This window comes from Oncorhynchus kisutch, linkage group LG2, assembly GCF_002021735.2.
Source record: "Oncorhynchus kisutch isolate 150728-3 linkage group LG2, Okis_V2, whole genome shotgun sequence".
NCBI lineage: Eukaryota > Metazoa > Chordata > Actinopteri > Salmoniformes > Salmonidae > Oncorhynchus > Oncorhynchus kisutch.
Window position 1 is genome coordinate 28356843 of NC_034175.2, and position 12228 is coordinate 28369070.

At 46.0% G+C, this 12228-nt stretch overlaps 1 protein-coding gene across 7 annotated transcripts; it reads left to right on the forward strand.

Annotated features, from left to right (window-relative positions):
- Window positions 1-3034: 3034 nt before the first annotated feature.
- pnisr (PNN-interacting serine/arginine-rich protein) lies at window positions 3035-11288 on the forward strand. 7 transcript variants are annotated; one of them, XM_020452573.2, is made up of 12 exons: window positions 3035-3147; window positions 3962-4083; window positions 4256-4438; window positions 4806-5068; window positions 5177-5339; window positions 5540-5799; window positions 5990-6142; window positions 7644-7743; window positions 8410-8463; window positions 9007-9192; window positions 9282-10491; window positions 10960-11288. In XM_020452573.2, the coding sequence occupies exons 2-12, from the start codon at window positions 3996-3998 to the stop codon at window positions 10988-10990; spliced, it is 2691 nt and encodes an 896-aa protein (XP_020308162.1). In that variant the 5' UTR covers window positions 3035-3147; window positions 3962-3995; the 3' UTR covers window positions 10991-11288. The 7 variants fall into 7 exon arrangements, 6 of the variants coding, with proteins under 6 accessions (XP_020308162.1, XP_020308189.1, XP_020308179.1 ...); XM_020452600.2 differs by having other exon boundaries at window positions 9285-10491; XM_020452590.2 differs by having other exon boundaries at window positions 3037-3142; window positions 10960-11110.
- The last annotated feature ends 940 nt before the right edge of the window (window positions 11289-12228 follow it).

A 12228-nucleotide genomic window follows, 5' to 3' on the forward strand; every position in this document is an offset into this window, starting at 1 on the left:
TCAAAATTAGGCTCAGTAGTGTGTGTGGCCTCCACGTGCCTGTATGACCTCCCTACAACGCCTGGGCATGCTCCTGATGAGGTGGCGGATGGTCTCCTGAGGGATCTCCTCCCAGACCTGGACTAAAACATCCGCCAACTCCTGGACAGTCTGTGGTGCAACGTGGCGTTGGTGGATGGAGCGAGACATGATGTCCCAGATGTGCTCAATTGGATTCAGGTCTGGGGAACAGGCGGGCCAGTCCATAGCATCAATGCCTTCCTCTTACAGGAACTGCTGACACACTCCAGCCACATGAGGTCTTGCATTAGGAGGAACCTAGGGCCAACCGCACCAGCATATGGTCTCACAAGGGGTCTGAGGATCTCATCTCGGTACCTAATGGCAGTCAGGCTACCTCTGCCGAGCACATGGAGGGCTGTGCGGCCCCCCCAAACACCATGACTGACCCCCTGCCAAACCGGTCATGCTGGAAGATGTTGCAGGCAGCAGAACGTTCTCCACGGCGTCTCCAGACTCTGTCACTTCTGTCACGTGCTCAGTGTGAACCTGCTTTCATCTGTGAAGAGCACAGGGCGCCAGTGGCGAATTTGCCAATCTTGGTGTTCTCTGGCAAATGCCAAACGTCCTGCACGGTGTTGAGCTATAAGCACAACCCCCACCTGTGGACGTTGGGCCCTCATACCACCCTCATGGAGTCTGTTTCTGACCGTTTGAGCAGACACATGCACATTTGTGGCCTGCTGGAGGTCATTTTGCAGGGCTCTGGCAGTGCTACTCCTGCTCCTCCTTGCACAAAGGCGGAGGTAGCAGTCCTGCTGCTGGGTTGTTGCCCTCCTATGGCCTCCTCCACGTCTCCTGATGTACTGGCCTGTCTCCTGGTAGCGCCTCTATGCTCTGGACACTACGCTGACAGACACAGCAAACCTTCTTGCCACAGCTCGCATTGATGTGCCATCCTGGATGAGCTGCACTACCTGAGCCACTTGTGTGGGTTGTAGACTCCGTCTCATGCTACCACTAGAGTGAAAGCACCGCCAGCATTCAAAAGTGACCAAAACATCAGCCAGGAAGCATAGGAACTGAGAAGTGGTCTGTGGTCACCACCTGCAGAACCACTCCTTTATTGGGGGTGTCTTGCTAATTGCCTATAATTTCAACCTGTTGTCTATTCCATTTGCACAACAGCATGTGACATTTATTGTCAATCAGTGTTGCTTCCTAAGTGGACAGTTTGATTTCACAGAAGTGTGATTGACTTGGAGTTAAATTGTGCTGTTTAGTGTTCCCTTTATTTTTTGGAGCAGTGTATATTGCTCACGTATACCCTTTCATCAGATATCATTGGAAAGCTTAGATTCCCAGCTATCTAGCAGACCATTTTCAGAATTTTCAGGTCAACAGAACTTGACCTTGAGCCTCGGGTACATATCAGAATTACCTCTATAAATTGCTTTAAAAAAAAAATCCTGGTTCATTTCAAAATGAGTTTCAAGTGGTTCTGAAAGGTCATGAAATTACCTTTTAAATGATATATAATTTAACCAACCTTGAAAGACCCAGCTACAACCATCGTTTAAAAATTGCCCATATTGTGCCATTGACATTAGAATGTTAGAAGCTTAGCCATAGAATTCCATGTAGTAGGGCAGCTGTTTATAGATTGTAACTTTGGTGATATATGCAACACATTTTACACTCACAGCTAGATTTGTAGATAGATGGCCATCACAGGATTCATGCATTAGCCTTGACAGAGCCTATCTTCTGTAGCCTATGGCAGCTCGATATACAAGTTCAATCCCTGTACAGGACACTATAGCAGGGGCCTGTAGAAATTCAGTCTCAAATCGTCACCTGTTTGGGGTCAGATACTGCTGAACATTTGAGCAAAAAAATACACACCCATGTTCTCCTGGCTGGAGTGAACTCAGATGAGAATCGCACTTGTCAGTGTGGCAGTGCATCTGTGAGTGAGTGAGTGAGTGTTGTCTGTAGCTTGTGAGGTGTGTAGACATATTCCCACTATTTAGGGAATAGTGTGTCATTTTGGACGCACCCAGAGATTCTTAGTTATGCACGTTTTTTTTTCTCCAGGACTAAAGAATATAAAACAGCCACTGTGGTCATTGAGATGACAAGGGTAGGCTTTACCAGTGGAGTTTAGGTTGTTGAGCACCCTGGCAGATGCTCCGAGGAGCATCATCATGGAATGCTCACTACTCTTCGGCTGTTGGGGAGAGAACACGCGTGAAACCACTCTGAGGCAAAGAGGAATGCAGAGAATACAGAGACAAATAAGAATGCAAACAAAGAGAAGTGGAGTAGAGGTGAAAGAGGTGGAAAAGAGGTGCGTGTAAACGCTTTCTCTCCTCTTCTAAGACGCTCACTCTTTCCCACAGCTCTGTCTCCTTGTACCTGTTCTCCGTTCCTCTTTAAACTACACCATGACTTATTTTCTCCAGTGTTCATTTCAAGTGAATATGTCTTAATCAGGCCATAGGTGTGTGTGTGTGTGTGTGTGTGTGTGTGTGTGTGTGTGTGTGTGTGTGTGTGTGTGTGTGTGTGTGTGTGTGTGTGTGTGTGTGTGTGTGTGTGTGTGTGTGTGTGTAAAGCTCACGATACAGTTCCCACCACCATCTCCTCTTTATTGACCTATTCCAATCCATACCTCTCAATGTTAATTTCAAGGGAATATGTCTTCCGGTGTTGGGGAAACTACTCTGAAAATATAGTGTACCAAGCTACCAATTACTTCACACTGGAAGAAATTAAGCTACACTAACGCTACCCTTAAAAAAACATATATAAGGTAGTTAGATTTAGCATACCTATATCATGAAAAGATTAACTTTAAAATATTTACAATTACTCTACTAAATACAATTTGGGCCAAATTGTCATTTGGAAATAGCTTGTAATATGTACCAGAAGAATGACAGTACATCATTTCTGCAGAATTGTTAAGTTGATTGTTTTGTCACTTTTTCATGATCTTTTGGCCATAATTTACAATCAGCAGGCCTACTTTTGGCCCCATAGAGCCCCAATGGGTTGTGGCGAGGTCGCCTCCTGTGGCTGCCGGCCAGACTACTTCCAGGTCGTAGCCATTTTGAGTGCTCGACGGCGAAGAACCAAGTCGGTGAGGTGGGAGACGCTCACGTTAGTTATGATGTTTCGTTTGTGTGCATTCTCATCATGCAGATGTTACAGACTGATCTTTGAAGCGTTATTCCAAACCACGGCTAGCTATTTTCTAACTTTCCAACCCGAATCTTGGATAACGAGCAAGCTGACGATAGCTAACTGTTAGCTGGCTAACTGTTAGCCAGCTGCATTTCGCACCGAGCCTGGGGAATTCGGAATTTTTTTAAACTGAAAAAGCAGACGAGTAATGCACAGTAGTTTATATAACACAAGTGTTTACCTACCTAGATATCACAAATTAAGTGCATGCAATGTAAATTAAATCCACTTGTAGCGTGAAGTGCAAACGTTCGCTAGCTAGCGCCACCCAGCAAACATCCATGTCCGCCTCAGTTAACTTAGGGGCGTGAATGTTAGCTAGGTAACTAGCTAGCCACAATTACGCAGATCTCAATTAGCTATCAAGGTTAGCAATTTAGCTTTGCCTTTATTTAATTCGTTGGCTTCAGCACTGTCAAAAAATCATCTGCATCGATGCTAACGCTACTTGTTTGAGCCAAGCCATTTGGGTGAACCGCCTCATGTAGCTAACTTTACATAACTGGGGCTACATAACTAGCTTGCTAACAAATTTATTCGTATTTATTGAACCTTTTATTTAATTAGGCAAGTCACTCAAGAAAAAATCTTATTTCGCAATGACGTCCTACCCCGGCCAGTCATCATAAGTCCAGTTCGCATGGAGGGTTCACATTGAGAATATCAATCACTATTCAATTACAGTAATGTCATATCATGCTTCTGTCTCACATAGGCAGGCTACAGGCATAGGAACTACAGGGTGAGAAATGTGGGACCAGGGTGGACAGCCTTGGCCGCAATGGCCTATGAACCAGCAGCAGTGGATGCAGTCCTTCCAGCACCAGCAAGATCCAAGTGGGTGACCTGTATGCATGGAGCACTGTACAAATGGAAATGATCCAAGATTGGATTGGTGTAATATTGCTTTGACCATGCAGAATGACAGCTCAATCATTGCATTATTTACAATTTTACAAAATGACACCCCAAACAACGCTTCTCTTGTCTCTCTCTCTGTGTGGTGCAGGCCAAGTGGACTGGGCAGCACTGGCCCAGGCCTGGATTGCTCAGAAAGAGTCTACAGGCCCTACAGTAGACCAACAGAACATTCATCCTAATGGACAGGACATCCCTGGCATGGATCCTGTGATGCCCAATAACCATGGCTCCTTCCAGGGCGACGCCAATTTTGGCAGATTGTGGCAACCTGGTAAACTCTAAGCATAATTTTCTGGGGTTGGAGAATATAGCTTATGTCGGTGATCTGTTTTCTCACGTTGCAAGACAATCATGCTTGCTATACTCAGTCTGTACATAATTTGTCATTATATCTCAGGGATGATGTGATGTCACCGATGTACTCCAGCAAACATGTTATGGGAGAATTTCACATCCACCACATTAACAGAGCTGTGCCCCAATCAACTTAGTTCCCCTGCAGTCCAGTAGTTTAATGTTAGAATAGCATGACTGCAAGTGTATGTTTTAGATTTTTTAATGGTCTCTTGTAAGACAAGCCTTTGGTGGGCTTAAAGAGATCCTAATAAACAATAACAATGTACATTTGTTGTTTACAGAATGGGGGATGCACAGTCAGCCCCCTCCTCCTCCTCCTCCTCCTCCTCCTCCCATAGACCAGGTGTGGATCCCCCCAGGAACAGGACCTATGGGGACTGGACCTATGGATGTGGTGGCTCCCTCTGAGGACAGCAACAGCCAGGACAGTCTGGAGTTCTCTGAAGGCCACCACAGGGTCTACCCCCAGAACAGCCACGGCTTCGGGGGTCAGCCCGACAACTACGCCATGAACCCAATGGCCATAAACCAGTTTGATTATCAGGTACACACCACACAGTTACATTAGAGTTCCATGGCTGCTGTTATATAGGGTCTCTCCGTCATTCAACTAGTTTGGATGGTCCTCATTTCTCATTTTCGATCTCTGTAGCATGGGGCGGTTGCCACCTACGGCCCCACATCCACAGGGTTCCACCCTCCATACTGGCAACAGGGTCCCCCACAGAACAGACGGGACAGGCCCCCTGGCTTTAGGGATCGCCAGAGGTCCCCCATCCAGATCCCCAAACAAGATGCTCCTGCTGCCGCCCTCGGTGAGCATATTCACCAACACCTTGGTACAAAAACGTCCTCATTAAATGGCCGCTGATCAGGATTTCATCCCTGGACACTTTCTGCTGTCAGAGAGGCAGACACTTGCTTCAACTCTCTTGCCTTGAAATACCCACAACATCCTAAATGTTGTATCTCACCATGTTTTGTGTCTGTGTTGATCTCTACTTTTCTCAATTAGCTTTCCCAGGCACACAGGAAAACCGACACGCACACACAGCATCCAATGACCTGGCTCTCCTCTCAGATGCTGTGAAGAGGCGCACCCTGCCGGCCTGGATCCGAGAGGGCCTGGAGAAGATGGACAGGGAGAAACAGAAGAAGCTGGAGAAGGAGCGCATGGAGAAACAGCGTGCCGAAATGGCTAAAGATGAAGACAAAGAGAGCGACGCGGTGGACGAGGGAGGAGATGGGCCTCGTTTACCCCGCAAGAGTAAATTTGTAAGCATCAATCACTTTTTGTTTCCATGGCGTCATGAATCCCATTAACCTTATGAACAGTGGGTTGAAATATCCCCCAAACAATTTCATTATATTCCTGTAAAACTGTGACACTAGTGAGCTTTCAGGAGGTCCTGTTGTCGTATCTTTGTATATCTGACCTACCACCCCTTTCCCTCCCCTGTAACAGGACAGTGATGATGAAGAGGGTGATGAAGAGGAGAGGGAAGATGAGGACCGGGTCCTGACCAGGAAGCAGGAGCTAGCCAGCAGGAGCCCGTCACCTCCCCCTGAGGACCAGAGCGAACCAGAGATGACTGAGGAGGAGAGAGAGTTCCAGCTGGTCAGTTTTTGCTTACAGCTACCATTCTGACACGTTGGGGTGGGTGTAGGGTTGGGCGATATATATCGAATTCTTGCGCGATATTCTAAATGCCTGTATCGCAAGAGTCAACTTTTTTTTTAAATTAGCGTTTGTTGGCTTGTAGGCTACTTGTCTTTTTTTTTGTCTCGTCTCTTTTTGTTTAGTCTCTTGCTCCTTCTGTTCTGTGTGTACCTTCCCATTTATACCAGGGATCTGTATATAATGATGAGATGCTCATGTCTCCTCCCTAACAATGGGAATCGTCCCAAAGGCGGGAAGACAGGCGACAAACTTATGACCATAGAAACGCACTGGGCTAAATTTGGATAGATTTTGGCGAGAGCGAAACCTCTCGCTTCGCTTCTTCTTCTGTGTTTACACACACACACCAAGCCACTCACAACAACAAAGATGAGAGATCACTTCCTATCTGACAAGCAGTTTCAACTTACTATTTGGATTTGAGGTTTGGTTTAACAGAATCGGTCATATGGACACCGAAACACATTTATACTTTTTACTGTAATAAAAAACATGAAAATTCAGGAAAATTTATGCTCAGTTTGTAGGCGTGGCATTGCGGTACCACTAAGCAGCATTTCAGCCAAAGACCGTTATACTAGCTGTCTAGTCTGTGTTTTATACATTTGCAATAAGCATAAAGCACCTGTTATAAAAGAGTTGGCCATTTGTTCTCATTCTGAGAAATAAGGTATGCCATTCTGAACTAAATGGACAGGCTAGCACGCTGTTCAAACAGTTGGAGACGGACAGAAGTGTGTTCATAGCAATTCAACTGTTCTGTCTTGTTAGCTAGCAAATAGATCCAAGTTAACTTGAAATATAAAGATTAGCTAGCTATTCACTAGCACGTGGGCTTGTGCTTGAGAGATTGTTTGACCTGCGTTAGTTTTCTATAATGCCTGCTACAAGAAGTGCATTGTCCATGGTTGTGGTTAAATTTGTAACAAAAAGGACATTTTAATAGACAGACTTGAACTCCAGATCAGTTATTATTGCAAAAAAGCAGGTTAATAAACTCTTGATAAAATATTTGAATTATTAGTGGGTTGTGGAAGGCTTACATTTAGCCTCGGTATAATTTCACAAGCCCTGAATTCATTAGATCAATGTATTGGACCTTTTTAATTGTACAACAAAGCTTATTTGGAGAATCCATGAACAAACAACAACAATGTATATATCGTGAATCGCCTATAAGTTTGAAACAAATCTATATGTAATTTTTCGGCCACGTCGTCCAGCCCTATTAGGATGTCTTTTGTTATACATTTGTTTGTGTTATGTTATAGAGCCCTGGTGCTCTAATTGCGGCTCTGAAATGAGTGGTCCCTGTTTCCACTAATTTCAAAATATAACAAAAACATCCCATCCAAGATTGCAAGAAAATTGCCCTCTTAACAAACAGATTATTATCATTAACTCATGTCAGAGCCTTTTCTCACATTTCTCTCCATAGATGATTGTGACTAAAACTCTGCTGACGGAAATCCTGCTGGAGGTCACGAACGAAGAGATCCAAACTGTGGCCAAAGAGACTCACCGCAAAGCCACCAAAGGTCTGCTTACCCCCGTCTCCTCGAGCCCACGCATCATCTGTGCCTGTCACAAAGACATCATGTTTAAGCCTGTTTTATATAGTCTGAAAACGTCACTCAATTCATCTCCGTAAGTCAGAGTAATTGAGTGGCAAACTTGGGAGTATTTTCCAAATGTGGTCATATGCATCTTCAACCATTCTCTGCTAATGCAACGGAAGAAAAAGAAAATGGCCCTGGTAAAGACAGCCGAGCAGCTGGTGTATTTAAAACAAAACAACAGTAACCTAAGCTGTTTTCCCTGGTTGCTGCTCCTGAAGGTCCTCCTGAATGACTGTTTCTGAACCCATTGACTTTATAATATACACTCACCTATAGATCAGATTCAAGTGACTTGTCCCCGTTTATCTGACACTAGTGCATTAGTACAGAGTGGTTCTTCTCCCCTATTCCAACTGTCTTGACTTTGAATGTGTGTGACAGACGTTGTATGTTAACCCCTTCTCTTCTCTCCGTTTTCTCATAGTTTTTTATTTTTTTTATTTTTTGTTGTTGTTGCCAAAGACCGCTCTTGTGAATAGTGCATTATCTGTGCCCCCCTTCTCTAGAGACTTCTCTATGGTGGCTGTCTCTATGGTGGCTCTATGTGTTTTAACATGTTGTTCCTGTTGTTGATGTGAATCAAAGCGCCTGCCAAACAGCTGGCACAGTCAAGTGCACTGACTTCTCTGATCGGCATTGGTGAGTTCCCCTTCTTTTCCTCCAGGCGGGGGGGTTTGGGGGGGGTGTTGCTGGGTAAGAATCAGAGCTCAAACCCCTGTCCCCTCACTGCTTTAGTAGCTCAGAAGAGTGACTGAGGCAGCCGAAGGGAAGGGTCCACCTCACAGCTAGGGTTGCAAAATTCCCCAAACATTAACAGAAGTATTTGTTATTTTTTTTATTTTATTCTGGTTGGAAGGGAATTAGCTATCATGGAATCCTCCAACCTGGAATTCTTCTCCCGGGATTTCTGATAAAACTGGGAATTTGGGGAATGTTTCTGAAATGTTGCAATCCTTCACAGCACAGTTTGAGTGTCTTAGCCTTAGATTTACAAAGTTTTTTTTCTTATCAGAACACTAAAGAGCATGCCATCTCACAGTAAGTGGGGTGTCAGTGGGTTTCTAGTATGAAGTTCAGTTGAAAATAGACAGACAGTAGGCTCGTCTTTGATGGGAAGCTTGGTTGGGTGTATGGCTAGTTGCAGCGGTCTTGCTCAAAAAGCTGGGGGCTCTGTTGTGGCAGGTGGACTTGGCGACTATGGCTCGGACTTGAGTGAGGACGAGGAGGAGCACAGCGCCCAAGCGTCCGAGTCCTCCGACACGGACGAGGAGGAGCTGCACCACCGTATCCGGGAGAAGATAGACGCCTTCCGACGTAAGGAGAGGGAGCTGCAGGAGAGACAAGCGCAGGAGGCGCAGCACGCACGTGGTGAGGGAACTAAAGGCAATATCAATACTCAGCGGTGACGTTGTCTTTGAGTTTTAACATATATGTTTTGTTTTCTGTCTGTCTTCCAGAAGAGATGGCACTGGACAGAGTGAGCAGAGAGAGGGGGGATTATGATGAGGGCCAGTTAGAGAGCCTCCACAAACAGGAAGTGAGAGAGAGGGAGGCGGAACCCACAGCAGAGAGACGCAGGTCCCGCAGTGAGCCTGAGGTTAGCAACGAGGTCAGGCAGGTGGGTCGGGGTAAGGAGCGTGGCATAGTGCGGGGCACCAGCGGTTCCCCCAGCAACGGACGCAGCAGCAGCTCCCACTCCAGCTCCAGCAGTGCCAGCAGCCAATCGTCTTCCTTCTCCTCATCATCCTCAGCCTCCTCACGCTCCTCTTCGCCCTCCTCCTCGCCCCGGAGGAAGAGGAGGCGCAGCCGCTCTTCCTCGCACAGGGCCCGCGGTGGCCGGCGCAGCCACAGTCGTGGCTCCCACAGACGTCACGGGGAGCGCAGCGGCGACAAGGCCCGGGAGAGGAGGAAGGGCAGTCGGAACCACAGCGCAGAGCGCTCTGCCCGCCACCGGAACCGCAGCCACTCTCGAGAGCGAAGGGTCAGCAGGGGAGGCAAGAGCAGGTCCAAGGACAGGGCCAGCCGCAGCAAGAGCAGGGACAAGGAGAGGGACAGAGGCAGGAAGAGGAGTAGGGACCGCAGGGACAGTCACAGCCGCAGCAAGAGCAGGGACAATGAGAGGGACAGAGACAGGAAGAGGAGCAGGGACCGCAGGGACAGTCACAGCAGCAAGCACAAGCAGAAAGCCTCCAGCAAGGATAGGGACCGGAAGAAAGACCGTAGCGGCAGCCACGACAAGAAGGAGAAAGAGAAGAAGGAGAAGGAGAAAGAGGCAGATAGGAAGAAGGAGAGGCAAAAAGCCAAAGAGAAAGAGCGGGAGAAGGGGAAGGAAAAGGAGAGGGGGAAGGAGAAAGAGAGGGATAGGAAGGTGAGCTCTGTGCTGGCGGAGGAAAGCAATGGAAAATCCAAGAAAAGGAAAGAAAGCAGCGATCACACAGACCCTCAAGGGGACAAGCACTCCCATCAGGGTAGCAAGGCTAGCAAGAAGGGCTCCGCCAAATCTAGCAAGAGGTACTCCGACTCGGAGTCGAGCAGGTCCCAAACCCCCGAGCTTAGCAAGGAAAAGAAGTCTAAGAAATCCAAACGTAGTCGCTCAAGATCAACGGAAAAATCTCACAAGTCTGGTAAGAAGGCAAGCCGCAAAAACAAGTCTAAGTCACGATCAAGGTAGTATTCCATTTTTTACCATTTATTTTTCTGTTGTATCATGTTTCTGTTGTCATATTGGAGGTGGACTGCCCAGTAATATTTATATTGTACAACTTTCCTTGTTCTCTGTCAGGGCTCAAGGCTACCTTAAAAAGATAAATCATTAATCTTTTCATGATGTGTAAGGAGAAAAAAAGGAACAATTTGTAGCCATGTTTCTGTTCCTGTCTCCATAGTGCCCCCTGTTGGGCATGTGCAGCATATCAATCTATTTTAGTGCCTTGTGTGAATGTAGTAACTGTTCTTCCCAAAGGAGAGTGACCAAGTTCATTCAGAAATCAATGCAATATATTGTCCTCGTGATGAGCTGATGTTAACAGGGCCCCAGTGAGGGTGTGACTGTTTCTTTAGCTTGTGTGTCATTTTGCGTGTGTGTGTGTGTGAATGGTGCAGCACCATTAATGTTCCCCTTTGCGTCTGTTTCAGGTCCACGTCTCCCGCCAGGCGTAGGCGTTGAGGAGCGCAGGGCTCCCTGATCTGTGCACTTTTAAATTCCATGAGTTTAACAGGCTTGTCTCATTATAGAGGCAATGGTGTAGGTGAACTCTCCACTCCCCCCCACCTATCTTTGTAAATATGTTATTTTTAAGGGCAAGTCGGCAAACAGGACATTTTGAATGCTAGGTTTTTGCCTTCTATCATGCAAAGCTCGGAGGCTTTGTAGTCAGTAGAATCTTGGAAAGATGTGTCATTTTAAAAAGCTTAACAGGATAAACATTAATGTAAATTGTTGAATAAAACTGAAATGATCCCTTGTTCTGAGTATTTTCTTTATTTTGGGGGGGGTATCATTAAACCTGCAGTAATTTGGATTAAGTGCAATTGATAACATGCCATTATTAATTGTATTTAATTCTAATGGCAAAGAGAAACATTTTGCAATATGAACACTACAAATTCATCCATACTGAACAAAATAAAAAATGCAACACATGAAGTGTGGTTCATGAGTTGAAATAAAAGTTTCTCATCTTGTCTACAAATTTGTTTACATCCTTGTTAGTGAGCATTTCTCCTTGGCCAAGAGAATTCATCCACCTGACAGTTGTTGCATATCTAGAAGCTGATTAAACAGCATGATCATTACACAGGTACACCTTGTGCTGGGTGCTGTAAAAGGCCACTCTTGAATGTGCAGTTCTGTCACAGATGGACCCTCTTTTCTCTCTCCTTTATTGCCATATTATAACCAGCAGCACACAGCAATGCTGACCATATTTTGCTTTTATGAGAGATTTGCATTCAGTAATGCGAGCTGCCTCACTTTCAAGGGCCTGATGTGGTTTCTTCTCTCAGTAATGATTTGTCCCGTTTTTGAGAAGACCCTCTCAGAGGGAAAGGATGTGGCCACTAAGCAGAGTCTCCCTGTCATGACTTTAGTAAGCCGTGGGTAGACAGAGGCCTTGTTCTTCTACCAGCTCAGAGGATCTGCAGATCTTTGGAGGAGGGGCTCCTCGCTGCAGACCCTTACACAAGCTGTCACATAGCTGAAAAGAGAACTGTAACTTATTAGTTCAGGTTCATGTTTTGTCTGCTGATACTACATTCTCATCTACTGGTCATATACATATATAATACTGGATTAAATAATGTAGTAATAGCTGCTTTCTGTACCTCTCTCCACTGATCTCAACAGTGACCTGCTCAAAGGGTTCCAGGTCTCTGCACACCTCCCATTCCTCTTGGGTCAGAGCA

Bases quoted from the DNA above. Each gene is read 5' to 3' on its own strand.
- pnisr (XM_020452573.2), top strand. From the start codon at position 3,996: ATGTGGGACCAGGGTGGACAGCCTTGGCCGCAATGGCCTATGAACCAG. The intron at 5,800-5,989 runs GTAAGCATCAAT...CCCCTGTAACAG, and splicing joins TACCCCGCAAGAGTAAATTT to GACAGTGATGATGAAGAGGG. The intron at 8,464-9,006 runs GTGAGTTCCCCT...CTGTTGTGGCAG, and splicing joins GACTTCTCTGATCGGCATTG to GTGGACTTGGCGACTATGGC.